This window comes from Eretmochelys imbricata, chromosome 1, assembly GCF_965152235.1.
Source record: "Eretmochelys imbricata isolate rEreImb1 chromosome 1, rEreImb1.hap1, whole genome shotgun sequence".
NCBI classification, from domain to species: domain Eukaryota; kingdom Metazoa; phylum Chordata; order Testudines; family Cheloniidae; genus Eretmochelys; species Eretmochelys imbricata.
Genome location: NC_135572.1, coordinates 58,764,078 through 58,785,231, shown reverse-complemented (window position 1 = coordinate 58,785,231; position 21,154 = coordinate 58,764,078). Strand labels below are relative to the sequence as shown.

At 42.5% G+C, this 21,154-nt stretch overlaps 1 protein-coding gene across 16 annotated transcripts in view; it reads right to left on the bottom strand.

Annotated features, from left to right (window-relative positions):
• The window catches only part of CAB39L (calcium binding protein 39 like), a 104,661-nt gene that overhangs the window by 34,954 nt on the left and 48,553 nt on the right, over positions 1–21,154 (bottom strand). For all 16 annotated transcript variants that reach the window (XM_077811270.1, XM_077811361.1, XM_077811279.1 and 13 more), the window contains 2 exons: positions 8,325–8,489; positions 3,017–3,135 (listed from right to left, as the gene is read on the bottom strand). In XM_077811270.1, coding sequence (XP_077667396.1) covers positions 3,017–3,135; positions 8,325–8,489 — 284 coding nt within the window. The remainder of the gene's footprint in view (positions 1–3,016; positions 3,136–8,324; positions 8,490–21,154) is intronic.

Below are 21,154 nucleotides of genomic sequence, written 5' to 3'. Positions count from 1 at the left end.
AAATCAACAGAAAATTTTATGAAATTTTTACCTAAGCAATGATTAAAGGAACTATTATCACTGTCATGTGACAAAGGCAAAAGGGTCACAGAGAGTTGCTTTCCTCTAACTCTGAACAAGAAACTTAATCAGCATGAGAAAAACATTATTTCTTCAGCTATTCTGCCCTTCTCTACTTCACTGTCAAGTTTCTGCATGGAACCTTGCCTAGCCTCTACTACCTGGATTCCTGATAGAAATTTAAAGGAACAGCGTACATATCTTCATAGCCATTTGAAGCTGGGCTGCAAAACGGTAGATTGAAGAAATCCTTAGTCCCAGAAGCTGTTTGCAGACAACTGTTACTGATGCTATATCTACACTTAAAAACACTGCTGCAGCTGTGTTGCTATAGCATTTCAGTGTAGACATTCACTACAGCAACAGGCGGGGTTCACTTATTGCGGTAATTAATATATCTCCCTGAGAGGAGGTAGCTAGGTTGATGGAAGAATACTCCCATTAACTTAGTGCTGTTTACACCAGTGGTTAGGTCAGCATAGCTATGTCTCTTGAGACGTACCTATGCCAACGTACCTTTTCAGTGTAGACCAGCCTGAAGTATTTGGGATTGGGGAGCAGCAGAGAGGGTCTTCAAATGCCCCTTTCTGTAGGATTTGACCCATGCAGATGCACGCTGAGTACAAACAACATTTGTAGGAGATACTCACTTTCTCACTGCCTATATTCTCCTGTGGAGACCTGCCAGAGAAGTCATATCTACAGCCAGCAGAGAACAGCAGAAATCCCTTACACAAATCTCTGCAGACTAGTCTCAATGCAACAAAAATGTGGCTTTTCATTTGAGCAATGTGTTCACAGGCAGGGTACTTCAGGATCTGACCACATAAACAATAGACAGTACTTTGAATGTATCAAAATGAAGGAACTATATAAGTGAGCTGTAAAGTATTTCCTGTGGGAATTTTGTTTTACTTATGATCAACCAACTCACTTCGTAGTTGATGCCCAAAATCTGTATGATTTTTGCACACCTTTTGTATATGCAGTCATTACAACAGGACATGAAAGTCACATGCAAATGCCAAATTTGTGCAGACAAATGCATTATTGATACAAGTGAATGGACCTCATGCCTTGCTTTATGAAAATTTGCTATATATATTTTAATACTATTAAATTTAACAAAATGCCAATATTTTATAGAGAAACAAATTGGCATAATCATAAAGACTAGTTTTCTGAAATATAGTATTCACCCAATACATAATCTGTAGCTTGACATTAATTAATTAATTAAAATTCAGCAACAACAAAAATCCACATAGCTGGCTGGCTGTCATCCTTTTGAGAAATCTGCTGCCTCAGTGACTCAGATTAACAATATAAAATAAATCTGAGTTTCAAGGTTAAAGTGAAAGTTAAACTATTAAATCCAGTTATATGTTAAGACCAATGAGTGGCCCAGTTTCTGTATTTATCACCCCATCATTTTATCAAAATAGTGGGCCCAATCCTGCTCCCGTTGTAGTCAACCAGAATTTTGCCACCAATTTCAACGGGAGCAGACTCCTAATCTGGAAAAAAAAATCCCCACTAATAATACAGTCAAAGTCCAATTCTTTTTTTTTTAAAATCATTACCAGAGCTGTGAGCATGTTGCCAGCTCTTGAGATTTCATTGTGAGTCTTAGAATATTTGGGATTTTTCTTAAAGTTCCAGCTCATGGAGCGATGTTATATCAAAATCCCAAGTGCATTTTTGTAAACAGCAAGTGGCTATCCATGGTTGCAGAGAAAAGCTTGAAAATTAAAACCCTAAAGGCTCAAAAAAGGTAATTAAAAAAATACATTTGGGGGTCTTTAAATCTCAATTTTGGGAGCCCATCTCGTGATTTTTAAATGCCTGGGTTTAACAGTACTGCTATTACATGGTTAACCAAGAGATTATACTGGTTATATTTATTAACTGACCAATATAACATTTTATTTTTACACATAGTAACTTTCATCCAAAACAATCCTAAAGCTCTTTATAAACAATGGCCTATATTCACCCTCCCCCAGGAAAAAAAAAATGAAAGGGTAAATCAGAAAATAGCAGCTTTCAAACCATGGAAAAGCTAAGATTCGCAACATAAGGGCAGGGAGATTTGTGGCCAAGGAGAGAGAAAAGAAGCCTCAGAGAAGTTTGGTCCCACTCTCACACATTCACATGCATCAATGCAGTTAACATCCCCTCTGCGCTGCTGCCTAGTCCCCTTTCATGGCAGCATAGCTCACCTTGGAGGCCAGTGAGCTGAGCACTAAATCCTTCTGTGAGACAGAAAGCAGAGCGAGAATTAATGCTGAAAAGAGCAGCATTAACTTCTACACTGATCTGCACTTGGAAATCTGCTGGTTGTTGAGGGGAACATGTTCCCTGATTCCATCCCCCTCTCTGATGTAAGTCCAAAACTCACAGAGCCCCAACTATGCAAAGTTCACAAGGAGGAACTTCCAGGTGGTCACGAAGGGTTGTAGAGTATGCCTTTCAGACACCGCTACCTTTCATATAGTCTTTTGTTTCTCTACACAACAAGCAATAGTCCAGAATCTGGCCAAATATCATAGAAATCATTTTGCTCACTACCAAAATGCAGCAAGCTGTGAAGGGAACTCAGCAGTTGTGTAGCTGCATCCATCGATCCTACACAACAGTTTAGGGCAGGAATGGAAGAGAGTATCATATGGAAAATAGAGGTGGAAAGCAGTCAATGTAATTACGCCAATATGGAGTTTGGCCAAGAAATCATGGCCAAATAAATAATGCAGGTACTGAAATGTGTACAAGTGTCCACTTAAGTAGTAGCAAGTCAACAGAAGCCAAGAAATCGGAAATTAAGGCTGAAATTTCATCCACCTTTTTTTTCCCCCCCTCCACACACCATGGTATAAGGTAGATCAAACACAATACAAGCATGCTGCAGACAATCCTGCTTAATGGAAATCAAACTCCAATTAAAATGAACACCCACCCTTTTAGAAGCATAAATAGGATATGTGGATGGGCACTAATGTATTCCACAGTAGGGCTTCGGGTGCCAATTTGTCTTCTCAAGATGTTGTTAAATATCTGGGACACATCCTTTTTGCCCTGTTAAAGAAATAAAACATAGTTGCAAGTGTGAAAACATGCAAGAATTTGATTATTCATTAGAGTCTTTATTTACAATAGGAAAAGAGACCAAAACAGAACAAGCCAACATTAGTTTGCCCTAGCTGTCTTTCTTTGCTGTTGACCCCCCCAAAATCTTATTCCTCAGAAGATGGGTGCATCTTCAATGGCGCAACAGGATCCTTTAGTTCCCCCATCTATTTGTTCTGGACAATATCAATTCCACTATTTGCATTTTTCTTTTGCCAAAAGTGCAGACAAAAAACAAATCCTTTATTCTATTAATTAGCAAACATGTCTCCCCAGTGATGCACAACTGCTCCCTTAGCCTCCAGATTTTGTACTCCTCACAGCAGTACTCAAACCGAGCTCCCAATGGGGCAGTGCAACACATGGTTTGACCCACTTGGTCAGACTAGACCTTTTTCCTTTTTTTACTATCAAAATGATAGCTCAAACTTAGCTAACTCTTACTCTTAAAAAAACCTATTTTTAGAGCTTAATTCCAACCCCTAGGATACAGCAACGTGCCTGGTGTACTGAAGGACAGGACTAGCATTTCTCCAATACTCTTTATGTTTACCTTAAGTAAACGACAATAACATTTGTCTATCTGCTATGGTTTTTTGTTGTTGTTGACTCTACTTTATTCCCTCAAAACTGGATGAGATTGGTCCATAACTTCGCTGAAGCCCCGAGGAACCCTCCCATTTTCTCCTGCTATTACTCCCCATATACACACGTCTTCTGAATCTTGTACTGCATTAGTCATCATTGCTCCAGTTAAAGACTTCTGAGAAGGCCCGTGTGAGCCATTCTATAATCACCCAGAGAGGTTGCTGTTGCAAAAGTGGAGAGAGCCACATTAAAGGTCTTGTAGTGGATAAATATTGGGTCATAATGGACAATGCAAACCATAGGAAAGTGTTATTTATAATCTGCATAATATTCATAGATGCATTACAAGACGACAAACACATTCCTTGGCTGGGAAATTAATGAAGGTCTCAAGACAAAGGGCAGATAGTTTCACATAGAGGAGAATTTTCCTAGCTTCATCCTTGCAAATAAATCACTCTTGAGAAGGGCTGAATATTCTGCCTTCCTAGTTGTTCCAGCCCAGCTGGCCTGGAGAGTAAGAGACTAAGAAAGGGAATCAAATCAATAGGATGGCCCATCTGCTGCTGTTTGAGATATTGACGACACTTGGACATTCCTGTAATTAAGCCAACTTCTTTTTTAAAATGTTCCCTTTTAAACTGTAACACTCTCCACATAAATCTGGAGTACTGCACAAATTAAATCAGTAAGTCATGAGACGTGTTCCCAGGAGTTCCAAAAGTTAGTACACAATGAAAATAATCCAGAAAAAAAGAGCTGTTGAAAAGGGGAGACAACACTGGCCAGAAATTTAAATGATCCTAGCTGCATAAGCACAGGATTTGAGGAGAGATTTCTCAGACCTTTGGGACTGCCTCTCGAGTGTCTGGACTTCCAGCGACATCATGCCAGCGGGTACAGACATGAAAGGAACACTGAATAGACTAAAGAAAAGAGATGAGGCTTGTCCCAAAGAGGACAGATCCTGAGCCCCACCACATCCAGATTCCTGCTAAGTGGAGGATATTATTTTCTTGATGTATTATGTTCAAATGTTAGACAGAAACCCAGGTACGTTGATGGTAGTGGGGGAGGTCTTCTGAAAGAAAAACCTCATACTTTTAAATTTCCCATTGTAGGTAGGTAAGTGCCCAAACAAAAAGGTCTTATACAAAGTCCTGAAGTCAGCCTCAGAGGGACTCTGGAAGACTCATTTAGCGAAGAATTTTCATAGAATAGGGGGCCCTGAACAGACAAAGACCTTGCACTATCCAGTCTGAACTTCAGGAAAGTCAGCAATCACAACTGCTTTACGGGCTCACAGCAGAGGATTAATCAATCAGGTTCCTCAGGTCTAAATCATTAAGGGCTTTACAAATATCAGCCACATAGCTCACCATACTCTCATTTTAAATTTTGGAATCACCACCATCTCTGGCCACGAAAGTAGGAGGAGTGCCAAAAACATTATATAAAGTTTTAAACACTAAGTGTACTACAATGATGTGTTTTAAAATGGCACATCTCCTAGAGGCTAAAGGCAGGCACCCATCAAAAATGTATGCAAGAATTAGGTGATTTTGCAATGCTTCCTTTATGTGGAATTTGCAATGTAAATTCTCTTTACAATGAAAAATGAAAGGTACAATAGAGGCAGAGTAGAGGAGGGACAAAACTGAAGCCAAAGCACAGCGACTAGATATGAGCAAGGGACAATAAACTCATCATGTGGATAATAATTTACCAGATTCCTATGCCATAAAACAACTCAAGCCAATATGATATTTTAAAGGAATCGCAGACAAGAAAATGAATGTAGGATCTCTGTAATGCAACAGTTTTATGTTATCACTTGTCCTCTGCTACTGGCTATTTCTCACCCCCTTTATTAGCCAACTAATAGAGCTTTTTGTAGCTATTGGCCCAAGTTATAAAGTTCAGATCTGAATTTGAATGAGAACTCCCCAAAGATCAGTAGTGTTTGGGTTCATGATTCCTGCTCAGGGCCATCTCCACTGTTTTATAAGAAAAGGAGTACTTGTGGCACCTTAGAAATTAACAAATTTATTTGAGCATAAGCTTTCGTGAGCTACAACTCACTTCATCGGATGCATCATGAAAGCTTATGCTCAAATAAATTTGTTAGTCTCTAAGGTGCCACAAGTACTCCTTTTCTTTTTGCGAATACAGACTAACACGGCTGCTACTCTGAAACCTGTTTTATAAGAGCATCAATCCTCAAAAAAAAAAAAAAACCCAGATTTTAACATGATTTATAACGGTACAAATGGGGATTAAACACAAAAAACACATTTGCATGCTAACAAGTAATGAATTGCACAGACACTCAATCAGTTATACGTGGGTAACAATTGGAAGACAGCAAAATAAGGCTCAAATGTGGTCAGGAAAGTTTAGAAACTCAAAAAATTATGGAAACCTGTGGGCATATACGGTGGGCATATACGGTGGACACAGTAGGCATATACGGTTACTAAACTCCTTTTCAGTTACATTTTACTGATGCATTATACATTTCATCTGCTTGATTTGTCTAACAATAACGCCTGTGGCAAAGCAGAGAGTTTTGCTGTGTGATTATATAACTTTGTCATGGATGAGGCTAATTTCACAAGTGAAGTATTTAGAGTTCTGTTCACAAGTAATAATAAATACCACATAGTTGCTGGTGCATAGTTGACACATCAGACAGTCCTGGCTTGGAAGACTGTACTCTGGAGAAATAAGCCAAGGAATATTTCCCATTTGATATAAACTATACAGAATGCCACGCTTTTAAAGTAGTAGTTATCCCATGATTTGAGAAGTTGTATGCTGATGGTGCCTTTTATTTTTTTACAGTTTGTAAAGTACTGAATTATTTTTCTGATTTTAAAGAAAACATTTAGCGACTGACACATTTAGCAACTGCAAGAGAAATAACTTAAGAAATTCTATGATCAAAAAAACCTCTATCAGTTCAAAAATAGAGGGAGACGAAGGAACTTGTGTTGACAATGGAATTTTTATATTAAAAAGTAAATGAAAATAATCTATCCCTAGAACATAAATCTCCCAAGGCTATGCCATTTAATACTGCAAAATGAACATTAAGTCTCACTGAAATGCCATGAGAGGGAGCATATTTTTCATATTTTCCAGTGAAATACCACAAGTACTTTTTTCTTACAGCATTCAGCGAAAGCCATCGTTACAGCTCTAAAGGACTTCAAGTTTCACACAGAGGAAAATGTTCCTCCTCTTGATTCATTTTCAAAGGAGGCGGAAAGTAACAGCACAACAAATGGTTCTTTCCATTAAATGGGGCACAGGAACTCACACAAAAGGCGACTCCCATAGGATTGCACAGAGTCACCCCAGGAAACAAGATAAAAGGATGATGCTCCCTGGAAACTGGTTTTAATTTCTGAGGCTCCCCATACAACAAATTCAGTTAGTGCCCCTACTTCAAACTGTGCCTAATGGGAAGCATTGTGTCAGCATCCTGTAGGACTGGAAGTACGGAATTCCTGAGTTCTAACCCTGCACCAACATGCTGAATTATTTGTGATGATTCATCAGAGCAAGTGGGAACACAGGAATTTCCATATGGGATCTGAACAGTAGCCTTTCTAGTCCAGGATCTTGTCTTTGACAGCATCTTCATAGGTAGTGCAAGAAATGCTATAGTGAAGTTCTAGAATAACCTCCCTACAGGGAAGCTTCTTCCCAACCTGCATTAGTCAGAGATTGATTATGAGGGTTTATATCCATCCTAAATTATTTTTAATAAATTTCTAATGTAAATGGAGATATTCTCATTGTCCATATGAATGTCTAATCCTTTTCTAAATTATTCCCAGTTCTTTGCCTTAATGTTATACTACTGTGGCAATGAATTTCTAAGGCTAATTACGAGTTGCGTATTCTCTTATTTTACCAATATTCAGTTTGCTGCCTTGCCATTTTATTTAATGTCCCCTTATTCTTTTACTCTGAGAAATGAAAACAGGATTGATCCAATCTATCAAGCCATTCATTATTTTGTATACCTTTATCAACTAAGCTGTCTCAATCCCTTCAGTCTCTTTTCATAAGGAAATGTTTCTATGGCTCTGGTTATTTTCATTCTGTATCTTTTCAGAGATAGTGTGACCAAGAATTTAACCCGCTCAGGGTGAGGGTACACCACTGAAGTAGATAACAGCATTATAATATTTTCAATAGTATTTTGCATCCCATTGCCTTATGCATCTGAACAGTCCATCCCTTGGTTATTCTGACACTCTATAGACTTCTGCCGGGAAAGAATCTAATGCATCATGTGTAATTAAGACAGAGAGGGCACCTGTGTATCAGCATATTGATCACTACACAACAACAAAGGAATGCTCTGTTGAAAAAAGCCCCCATCTTTCAGCAAGTCTAAAAGTTTATAGTGAAAGTGAGTGTTGGGAAGACCTAGCTACACAAATCAGTTAAACTTTAGGAAACTACAACTAAGCTAAATGACACTATCAGGATCAAAAGATGGAATTCTTCCTTTCAGAGAACTAATATTGACCTACCTCAAAATCTATCAGCTGCAAGTTGGCTATAAGTGTCACTAGCAGGCCACTGTTGTATAATTCTTGTGCCAGCTGAGCCACTGTTTCCGTAGGTGGCTCCTTGTCACTAGTACCACACAGAATTTCCTTCATTGCTTGCAGTGATTTTGACACTTCTTCTGATGCCTGGTAATCAAACAGGACATTAACAGTTAAAGAATGAACAAACCACAGTGTAAATAAAATTGGTAAAGAAAAACTGTTCAAACAAAGCTTCAAACAGATTCCAGTACAAAAAAAAATGGTTAATGTTATTAAATGGTTTACTAGATTTTTTGCATAAACTGGGGCTGGACAGTCATGCTGGATCCTGCAGCCCTTATTCAGGCAAAACCATGCACTAATTCAGCTGCTGGTGAACTTAAATGCAACATACCATATATTCATATGTGTAATATGTATAAAATGGGGTAAAGGTGTAAGATACACTTCTCTGTGGTAGCAAGGCCCCTTTACATTTCAGGAGGCATCCACTCCAAATGAAGGCAGGGGATGTTTCAGCTGCCACCCTCCGTCCAGTTTCCAGCAAAGGACTCCACAAGAACTTCGCAAGTGGAAGGTGTGGAGGACACACTGAATCAGCACACTTCCCAGCTGCCTTGGATATATTCCTTTTCCGTCCAAAGCCCCCTACTTTTGGGGCTGCACTGGCCCCACTACAGTTGGCCAAGTAACTCCTTACAGACAGTGTCAGGTTTGCATCACTGCAACCTATTCTTCCCATGACAGTGTTTTTGCCACTTAGACCCTAAACCAACCAGCAAGCCTGGCCCATTACCTTTAACTAGGAACTTATCGATGGAGTGTACAGATATCTAGATTGCAGGTAAACAACCTAACCTGCTTCCACTAAAACAAAACAATTGTCACTAAGCAAAACCAAAGCCAAATATCCTTCCTCCTCCACTCCTTCACAGTTTACTTTAAAACACTTTTGATGAGAACAACTTTTCAGGTGCATCAACCATAAGTGCAAGATACAAAATCTGGATGTTGCTTCAGATCCACTCCTAAACTAGAAGGTATTTGAATCCAGGGCTTTGGTTTGGCCAAGAAGAGAGACAGGAGCCATTTGTAAAGTCTGATTAAAAAACAGGTTAAGATTTTGAACATTCCAAATTTTGGTGGCTATTCGCAGAATCCAAGGCCAGAAGGGACCACTGTGATCATCTAGTCTGACCTCCTATATAACACAGGCCATAGAACTTCCCCAAAATAATTCCTAGAGCATATGCATCTGATGAAGTGAGCTGTAGCTCACGAAAGCTCATGCTCAAATAAATTGGTTAGTCTCTAAGGTGCCACAAGTACTCCTTTTCTTTTTGCGAATACAGACTAACACGGCTGTTACTCTGAAACCCATCTTTTAGAAGAACATCCAGTCTTCAAACATTCAGAGCCAGACTTCTGGTCTGAGCCCATCTCTAGTTTTATTCCTGAGGGCATTCTGTGCCAAAAAATTAAAATTCTGCGCACGATATTTTAAAATTCTGCAAATTTTATTTATTTGTCAAATAAATGTGGAGGCTCGAGCATGGCATTGGGGAGCAGAGACCACTGGCTGCTCCGCAATGAAACACCCCAACGCAACACCGCAGGGCCCTACTCCTCCATGCCAGATGCACCAGGTGTGGGCAGGCAGGCTCAGCAAGACAGAATTCAAATGTGGAGGGGCTTCGTGAGAGGGGACATAGGTGTGGGTTGAGAGGGTTCTGTGTCGGGCAATCTGGGTGTGGGCAGCTCAGTGGGGAAATCCGTGTGTGGGCTGGGGGAATCTGAATGCATAGGGACTTGTTGCAGGGTTCTGGGTGAAACAGTAATGGGACTCTGCAAGGGGTCCAGGCGATGGTAGCTGTAGCTCAGCAAGGAGAGGTCTGGATGTGGGGGTGATACAGCTCAGCAGGGGGATCTGGGTGTGGGGAGCTCAGTGAGGTGGGGATCCATGTGCAGCTGGTTGGGGCTTGGTAGTGTGTGGATTCGGGTGTGGGTGGCTCATTGGGGTGATTCAGGTGCAGGGGGAGTGGGGCTCATTGGAGGGGGTCTGGATACACGGGTGTTGGGCAGATGGGGGAGCAGCTCCCTGTACAAGGATCCCTCTGCAGCTGAGGAGTGATGGGTGCAGGAAGCATGGGAGCCTGGGGGGGGGGGTCCCCAGTCCTGCCCTCTGCCCCATAGTGATTTACCTCTCTGCTGACTGCCTTGGGCACCCAAAACATACTGCTGGGGAGGGTCACATGACTGCTCTTGTGGCTTCCCTTTGCTTCCCTATCAGAAAGTCGTTGTTCTGTGTGGAAGCAAAGATGTCTGCGGGGGACATAAATTCTGCACATGCGCAGTGGAACAGATTTCCCCCAGGAGTATAGTTTCTACTGAATGAAAAGTCTTTCAATGTTTGAAAGAACAAGATGATAAAGCTACATAAATAATCCCCACCACACGCTGTAGAAAACGACACGATATATAGATTGTAAGCACTTCAAGGTAGAGACTTTGAGTTGGGGCTGACGTCACACTACCATTACACTGATACAACTCTATTAACGCCAATGGAATTAATCCAAGTTTACAGGAGAGAGAGACCGGAATCAGCCGCCCCCCCCGCAGATTTCATACTGAACTGGAAAGCTTCCAGCATGCACTCGCACTATATAAAACAACAAATACTATTTACGTCCTAACTGTACCAGGTTTGCAGTTGCACTGGTTGCAGGTCAATGTGTGATGAGATTAATCTACATTCCCTTCCCAATTAAAGTTTTATTTAGCCACAATAGAAGTCTTTCTTTTCTCAAACATTTCTCAAGGTCACCATCTTTGATTAAGAGAGCTCACTCTAAAAACATGCCTATTTCTAACCATCAAAGGTTAATGGTACATCACTAGAGCTATCACACAGAGTACAAAAGGGCTTAGAAACAGGGATGTCATTTTGTAATTGAAAATCTAAGTCTTTATGAAAGCTGTGCAAATATTTTCATATCCGAAGCAAAACCTGTACATTTTTGGCTTTTCACCAGTTCTGCTTAGCTGGGTGTGAAAATTTCTGGCATTTTGCAGTAAAACACAAAACAAAAAACAAAACAAAAAAAAGAATCACCACCTCGCTTTTCTCTCTAAACATAAATAGTCCTTTCTGCTAGGCAGAAAATCTCTGCAAGATTCAGACTTTAATTGTAGAGCTATAGATAGGAAAGTAAATAATTTTAAAGGAAAAACAAACAAATTAAAAAAACCTGGGAGTTACACAGCATCTTGACTCCAATTCTTTCTTCATCTGTCTCATATCCCTCCTCTCCTTCACCTCTAAACTCCTTGCACATGAGATCTACACTGATGAATTCAACATCTTTTATTCCCTCTTGGATATACTGCAATTTGGCTTTCACATACTATCCTCCAGCAAAAGGATAAGTGCTCTTATCATGGCCTAGGGTGACCAGACAGCAAGTGTGAAAAATCTGGACAGGGAGTGTGTAATAGGCGCCTATATAAGAAAAAGTTCCAAATATTGCGACTGTCCCTATAAAATAGGGACATCTGGTCACCCTACAATAGCCTATTCCTAGCCAAGTTTAAGGGCCTCTTCTCCAGACTGAAGCCTCATAATCTATGTGCAGGGAGACCCCGAAGCCTCAAATGCAGGTCCTTAATTTAAAGATCATTTCTAGCCTCTACTTTGCCACTTGTATTTAAGCTTCACAGTTCTTTATAATAGCTCCCATTGCTGAAGTACACAAGCACTTTGTTCCTTGGAGGGAATGCCACTCCAGCCTTATATGCAGAAGACATTCTGTTCCAGGAACAAAAGTATCTGAGTACATCCATATGATCCAAGAAGCAAAGGACAAGAGAAACCTACAACACCTAGTAGCTACAGACTGTGGATTTTGGAACTGTGACTTTAAATTGCTTAGCTTCCCAAACTGGAAGTCCGGGGTAGGGGTGCAGCAGATACCCATGTTCTGTGATGCAGAGACAGTTGGGGAACTGTATCACTGAACAAAGAGGTTCTCTTTCAAGCATCTTGGGCCTAAATTGATTATTAAATATCAAGATGAAATTCAATAAAGACAAGTGAAAAGTACTTCACTTAGGAAGGATAAATCAAATGTATAACTACAAAATGTGGTAGTAGTGCTGAAAAGGATCTGGTGGCTATAGCTGACCACAAACTGAATATGAGTCGTCAATGTAATGCAGCTGCACAGAAAGCTGATATGATTCTGGGGTGTATTAACAGGAGGGTTGTAAGAAAGACACAGAAGGCAATTGTGCCATTGGACACAGCGCTGGTGAGGCCCCAGCTGGAGTACTGTGTCCAGTTCTGGGGACCACAATTTAGGAAAGATGTGGACAAGTGGAAAGAGTTGAGAGGAGAGCAACAAAAACGATAAAAGGTTTTTAGAAAACCTGACCTATGAGGAAAGGTTAAAAAAAAAACTGGGCATGTTTAGTCTTGAGAGAAGACGACTTGGGGGGAAGGGGACACCTGATAATAGTTTTCCAATATGTGAAGGGCTGTTATAAAGAGGACGGTGATCAGTTGTTCTCCATGTCCGCTTAAGCCACTAACAGGCTTAATATGCAGCAAGGGAGATTTAAGTTAGATATTAGGAAAAATTTTCTAACTGTAAGGGTAGTTAAGCTCTGGAATAGGCTTCCAAAGGAGACTGTGGAGTCCCCATTATTGGAAGCTTTTAAAAACAAGTTGGACAATCGCCTGTCAGGGATGGTCTAGGTTTATTTGGCCCTGCCACAGCACAGGGGGCTGGACTCAATGACTTCTTTAAGTCCCTTCCAGCCGTACGTTTTTATGATTCTGTGTTGTATCAGAAGTAAATAGAAATGAAAGAAAATAATCTGAGTGAAAGAATGAGCAGATAAAAGCTCCATCAGACCTGAAGCTTTACAGAAATATGGAAGACATCTTGGAAGAAATGTAAACAGCCCTTAATTAATTACAATCAATGGGTGCCGGTGAAAAGGAAGAGTCAGAAGACAACCTTATTTCTGACAACAGCAGGTTCTGATTCGTTTGATGTTTTACAGTTTTCAGTTAACTCGGACAGGTGGCTAACAATGAAACTGTATTACAAAAATTTGAGTTCTACATTCTACGTACATCTGAGAGTTATGTTTTTAACTTGAGGGAAGAAAAGAAAAACTATAGAAGAATTTGTGACTGATCTAAAGCTGAAGAACCAATTTTGCAACTGAACAAATTTAGGAGGGCAATTTTATGAAAGGGTTGCTTGTGATGGTTAAGGTTAAGATTTTGTTAGGGTTATTTTTAGTAAAAAAGTCAGACAGGTCGCGAGCAACAAACAAAAATTCATGGAAGCCACCTGACCTGTCTGACTTTTACTAAAATTAAGGGGGTGGATTGATGGAGGAACGACTGAAGCCAGAGGGTGGGGAGGAAGAAAGCTGGAGCCCTGTGGCGGCTGAGAGCTCTGTAGCCCCCATGGCATCCATGGTGACTGGGAGCTCTGGCACCATCGTCCCTGGGCTGAAGTGGAAAAGGTCATGGAATTTGTGACTTCTGTGATATCATCTTATTGTTGGTGATGGTAGAGGGCAAGGTTCAACAGCCCTGGGCTCCCTTCGGGCTTATGTTCCTAAAATCTCACGCTTCAGCATTTCAACCGGACACCTGCAGAGGTCAGGAAGGGATGAGTCCCTCCTCCCCAGTGTTTTCGCTTTGCTTTTTAAACTTCCTTTCTCTGAAGCATCAGGGATGGCCATGGTTGGAGATGGGACACCGGACTATGTGCACCAAGGCTCTGAGATGGCACCGAGCATTCTCTCTCATGTTTTGATGGCTGCTTCTTGCTCACATACTCAAAATATAGGGTTGGAAAGGGATTTTCCCCCCCAGGTGAGATTGGAGGTTTTTCACCTTCCTCTGCAGTGTGTTGGTGCAAGTTACTGACCCGGATTATCTGGGTATATCTCAAATCATTTTCCTGTCATTGTGGGTACCTCGGGAACCGGTTCACCTCAGTCTTAGATGAGATTTTGTTTAAAGAAAGGAGGATGGTGATCCTAAGGTGTTACACAAAAATATGTTAAAAAGGATACATGAAGTTAATGTAGGGTTTGAAAAACCTAAGAGAAGGGCTAGAAATGTTTTATACTAGCCTCAAATAAGTGGCAACATTGAGGAAGCTGGCACGACTTGTCACATATGCCAAAAATACAGGTCACATCAAGCAAAAGAGCCTACCTTGTTGGTACAGGCAAATTATCCCCCTGGAGCAAAGTAAGCATACATTTGTTTATATTTATATTGAAAAAAGTATGGGCTCGTTCTACACTATTATTGTCACTACCCCAAGATAGCTTTACTAGTAGATACTACCATTAAACAAGAGATTGTGCATGCATCACAGATCCTAGCATGCGCCCCTTCCTCGCCACCCACTAGGACCGCTCTGAGGGGAATCCAAGCCTCGGTGCTCTGGATTCCTAGGGGTGTTCCAAGCTCCTGAAGCCTGAACAGAATCCAGCCACCGCTCCAATCTCAGCATCCCTGCGCACACTCTCAAGGCACAGACCTTCTTTCTGGGACACAACCCCTGCACCTCCAAATGCTGGAACCCACTGTCCAACAGTCTAGCCCTTTTGGGTGCAGCACTGACCCTCCAAGCTCTCTAGTACTCAAACATACACCTGTCCCAGAGTTTCACCCCAAAGGAGTGAAGTTTCTGGTTTACAGTTTAACTCTCTCAGAAACATGGAGTAGCTGCAAAGCAGTCAACCCATATGCACACACTTTGTTCAATCTATCAACAGATCACACAAAGCAATAAAGTATCTTAAACACAATGCCCCTCACTAGCTCACCCTTCCCTGGGGATACCATCTGTGTTCTGTCAGCCCTGAGAGCTGCCATCACTTCATGACGATGAAGCCCATCACTTCATGAAACTTATGCAAGATGCATCTATGTTGGGAATAAATAGTTGCAAGCAGCGGAGGTGGCATATGAGGTTGCCCTGTGGTATTATGAAATTGCCGTCCCAGACAGACATATGCCAAGGATGAATTGATGACACCTTCTCCAAATTCCAGAAGGGAGGGAGATGAAGGACACTGAGTTTGCCATTTTGCCTGAGAAGGTCTCAGACAAGCAACAACTGCAACAGGTCAAGATAACTGAGGCCCAGGACATAACACTGTGAGAACAAATAAAGTTATTGCCTCCTGATAACCGCAGTACTGGTATTTCAAGGGAGACCCTAAATCAAAGCAACAGAGTAAGGCACCTCAGAGATTAACTGAAAGTTGTTAGTAAATGTAGTTAGTAGGTTGGTTACAAGTACTTGGAATTGTGTGTTACAGAAATGCTGTTAAATATTCCTCTTATTAAGTTTTGGCTGGGATATGATGATGGTATTGGGAATTGAATCTGTAAGTGGTTTTGTTTTCCAAACAGACGCCCACCATTGATGCCTTATTCTTAAGTTACCCACTGCCACCAGTGACCAAAAAGATCACCATGATTCATAGATGAGCTATAGCAGATAAAGCGCACAGGTAGGTAGGTATAGTGCCAGTGATGCACTGAAGGTATCTGTCAGCAGCACATACAACAGTCAGAACGGCACCACTGCAGGAAAGGAGACATCTATTCCTGCACAATCAATGCACAGACCCGCAGCCAGCAGAGCTCTTTCGCGTTGTTAGGGCCCCTACCAAATTCACAGTCCATTTTGGTCAATTTCACGGTCATAGGATTTTTAAAATAATAGATTTCACGATTTCAGATATTTAAAACTGAAATTTCACAGTGTTGTAACTGTAGGGGTCCTGATCCAAAAACAGGATGGAGGGAGGGGTCGCAAGGTTATTGTAGGGTGGTTGTGGTATTGCTGTCCTTACTTCTGCTCTGCTGCTGGCTGCGGCGCTGCCCTCAGAACTGGGTGGCCGGAGAGCAGAGGTTGCTAGCCAGGAGTCCAGCTCTGAAGACAGCAGCACAGAAGTAAGGGTGGCATGGAATGCAGGGGCAGCGGAGCCCTCTCAAAAGTAGGGGGGCCAGGGTCTCGCCCCCTCCCCACCCCTTCCGCCTGAGGCCCCGCCCCTTCTGACCAAGGCCCCGCCCCCAGAGCCGGCTGGGAGCCGCAGACCCTCCACCTGCTGGGGGGGGGGGGGCAAGAGCAGCCCTTGGCTTGTGTCCCAGCCCCCTGGGCAGGTGAAGGATCCATAGCTCCCTCAGCTGCCTGGCCGTACGGCTCTTACCATGGCTGGGCTACGGCTCCGAGGCCCCATCCCCTGGCCAGAGCCAGGTCGGGGAAAGAGCTGCGCGGATACCTGTGGGGAGCCACAAACCCTCCTGCCCTGGGCGGGGGCCCACGGGGCAGGGACATTTGTGTATTTTTACCTTATACCATACAGATTTCACAAAGACCAGATTTCATGGGGGAGATCAGATTTCACAGTCCATGACACATTCTTCATGGTCATGAATTTGGAAGGGCCCTACGCATCGTGAACTGGACAATCAACCCAGGCTGCATAACCCAGACGACACCAGACCCAAGAATCAGTCCTTGAGAAGAGATGTCAGCAAATTTCACTGATTAGATCAACCGAATATGTATGGAGCTAAATGGGAAAGAAAATTCCATTCCTGACCAGATTATATATGTATTTGGCCCCAACACACATGCCGAAGCCATGAAAAAATTAGAGTCACGATCTGTAAAACGGACCCAGGCCCCACCTGGCTGGTAAAAGCCAACAAAAGAAAAAACTATAGCCACTAATAATGGAAATAATCAACACCTTGTTCTTTAGAGAAGCACACCTACCAAACTCCTTGAAAAATGCAATTGTGTTGCCAAATCCTCAAAAAGTCAACACTTGACCCTGAAGATCTCAACTTCCGGTTCCTGGAGGAAATAACTGAGAAAGAAATAGCCATCAAGCTTCAAAATGACATCAGCCAACACTGGGGATGCTTCACAATCAGGATTCAGACTACAGCACAGCACAAAAACAGCTCTAATGGCACTAAATGTGCCAACATTTTATGGCCAGGGACACAGGTAAGATCCAGCAGTGTGAGCATGGAAACTTCTCTGCAGCCTTTACCACAGTGGAAACCAAGGCCCCGCCCCTTCTGACCAAGACCCCGCCCCCAGAGCCAGAGGAGACTGGGAGCCACAGACCCTCCACCTGCTGGGGTGGGGGCAAGAGCAGCCCTTGGCTTGTGTCCCAGCCCCCTGGGCCTTGCTCACTAAAGCTGGGCAAAATTTTTCAGTCAAATAGCAAATTTGCTAAAAAATACGATTTCAGAATGACCAGAATTAATTTACGAAATTTGGTAAATTTTGGCTGAATAAAATATGAAGGGGAAATTTTTCAAAAAAAGTCAAAATGAACCATTTTGTTTAAATGTCATTTCAAAAAGATGTTCAAAACATTTTGTTCAACTCGGGGAAAACAAGTTTGGGTTTTTCATTTCAGCAAGGGAAAAAAACCCAAACCAAACCAAAAAATAAAAATAAAATAAAATAAAAACCAATCAGTTTTGGTTCAAAACTAATTATTTTTTTTAACTATTTTTTTGCTTTGGCTACCAAACCAAACCCCCCTCGCCCCCCCGCAATTATTTGCCCAGCTCTACTCCACCTACAGGACATAACAGGAGTACATGGCCCAGAACTACAGTGGTTTCACTTGTTTCTCTCCAGCAGAACCCAGTGAGTGGTGATGGGTAACTGCTCCTCCTCTTCAAAGGCCTCACATGTGAGGTCCCACAGGAATCCACACTATACCTACTTCTCTTAAATATCTAGATGAGACACCCAGGAGAGACAGTGAGACGCCATAAGGTGTGCGGCCAACAGAACACCTTTAACACTCAAACATATATCTCATTCTCTACAGACGCAACCAGTACCATCACATCAGAATGTTTACAGGAAATTAGCCCTGGTTAAAGAGCAGCGGGCTCAAACTAAATCCAAATCAGACTGAAGTGGTGCTGATCAGAAAGGGGAAACGCTTTGAAAAGATGGCCAAGATGATGTCTCCACCACCTTCCATTAAAGGCACACAGCCACCCTTTGTCAAAGTTGTGAAAAGCCTCTGGGTCCTGTTTGACCCCTTACTAAGCTTGGATAACAAGACAGAATCAGTTTCCAACAATGCTTTCTTTCACTTCCAGCTTATTCGGAAACTTTGTCCTTTCCTCCTGGACAACAACCTGGACACAGTAATCCCTGAGTTTGTCAGCACCCAGGCTGGATTACTGTTACTCATTGTATCTGAAGTTGAATGTGAAGATTATGCACAGGCTCTAGTTGGTACAGAATGTGGCTGCCCAATTTCACCATGCCTGAGGCTGCCCATCAGGCCTGTGTTCAAATCAGATCACTGGCTCCTAGTCAACTTCCAAAGCCAATATAAGGTTGTGGTCCTAATTTTCAAAGCAAAACCAGAGACCCCAGGAAGTCCACTAGGGATTTTGCTATTGCTGTTGATTTTATGTGTAATGTGCCCAGATATATGGTGCTAGACGGTAGTATAAAACTTTACTCCTGAGGGCATTCTGTGCTTAAAACTACAAATTCTGCACCAAAAAATTAAAAGTTCTGCGCATAATATTTTAAAATTCTGCAAATTTTATTTGTCAAATAAATGTGGCGACGCCAGCATGGCAATGGGGAGTACAGGCCACTGACTGTACAGAGCTGTGCAGCTCTCCCCCACGACACGGACTCAGCGGTGAGGCTGCACCCAACCCTGACACAGCGCAAGGACCGGGCCTGCCCCAGAAACACCTCAGGGCCCTGCCCCTCCATGCCAGGTGCACCAGGTGTGGACAGGCTCAGCAAAGCAGGATCCAAGTGTGGAGGGGCTTAGTGAGGGTGGGGGGAAATCCAGGTGTGAGTTAAGACGGCTCTGTGTGGGGCAATCTGGGTGCGGGCAGCTGGGGGGGCGGGAATCTGGGTGCGGGGGGGAAGATCTAGATGCACAGGGGCTTCTTCGGGGTGTTGGGTGCAATGGTAATGGGACTCTGCAGGGGGGTCCAGGTGAAAGTGGTTGGGGCTCAGTGTGTGTGTGTGGGGGTGGGGGGTCCAGATGCTGGGAGAGTGGAGTTCAGTGGGGTGGGGATCCATGTGCAGCTGGTTGGGCTCAGTAGGGTGGGGATCCGGGTGGCTTGTTGGGGTGGTCCAGATGCTGGGGCAGTGGGGCTCGTCGGGAGGGTCTGGGTTTGGGGAGTCTGGATGCATAGGGGTTGGACAAATGGAGGAGCAGCTCCCTGTACAGGTGACCCCTCCCACTGCAGCTGAGGAGTGATATGTCCAGGAAGCGCAGGTCGGAGGAGTCTGCAGACCTTCCTGCAGCTGGGGGAGAAATCTGGGGGTGGGTCTGATAGAGCCCCAGATGCCGTGCCGGGGAAGAGGAATTCCCGTCCTTCCCAGCCCAGCCGGGACTAGCAGCTGAGCCCAGTGCAAGGTAGGAGCCACCAGCCGGGTCTTCTCCAGTCCCACCCCCGTCCCACACTGATTTGCCTCTCTGCTGGCTGCCCTGGGCACCCAAAACATACTGCTGGGGAGGGTTGTATGATTGCTCTTGTGGCTTCCCTTTGCTTCCCATTAAGAAAGTCATTTTTCTGCGGGGAAGCAAAGAAATCTGTGGAGGGCTTAAATTCTGCGCATACGCAGTGGCACAGAATTCCCCAAGGAGTAATAAAACTGAAAGTGAGAACTTTACCACCACCACCACAGTAAAAAAATAATAGCTCAAAACAAAAGATCATATCACAAGTCCACATGCCTAAACTGTCCCCGTCACCTACACAGTTTCCTCAAACACAATTCTTTCATTTTCAGTATTATTCGGCCAAACTCATTTCTGGTTTAACTCCATTGGGGATAATGAAATTACACCATCAATGAATGTGTCCCACTATATTTACAAGAGGATGCAATAAGTGAATGGTACAGAATCCTAAGAATATCAGCCTAAATTATTTACAAGTGATGGCATTAACAATATACAAAAAAGGATAGCCAGGATAGCCATCAATTTAATGCATGTATTCGCTACTATTAGTCACATTTCAGACTCTTGACATGATAAAGCACCTCTCAATGCTGTGTTCATTTCCCCCACATATGCTCTAAACACTCATCTCAAATTGCTGAACACAAGTATTAACTTGAGAGGATGCAGCCTTTGCCATTGAAGATCAGGTAGAACTCAATATTGATGCATGGGTATATTCAGAGCTGGGTTATGTTGATTTTAACTAGAGCTGTCAAGCAATTAAAAAAATTAATCGCGTGATTAATCGCACTGTTAATAATAGAATACCACATATTTAAATATATTTGAATGTTTTCTACATTTTTGAATATATTGATTTAAATTACAACACAGAATACAAAGTGTACAGTGCTCACTTTTTGTAATAAAATACATATTTGCACTGTAAAAAACAAAAGAAATTCACCTAATACAAGTACTGTAGTGCAATCTTTTTATAATGAAAGTTTAACTTACAAATATAGAATTATGTACAAAAAATAACTGCATTCAAAAATAAAACAATGTAAAACTTTAGAACCTACAAGTCCACTCAGTCCTACTTCAGCCAATCGCTCAGACAAACAAGTTTAGTTACAATTTGCAGGAGATAATGCTGCCCATGTCTTGTTTACAAAGTCACCTGAAAGTGAGAACAGGTGTTCGCATGGCACTATTGTAGCTGGCATCACAAGATATTTATGTTCCTGATGCGCTAAAGAGTCATATGTCTCTTCATGCTTCAACCA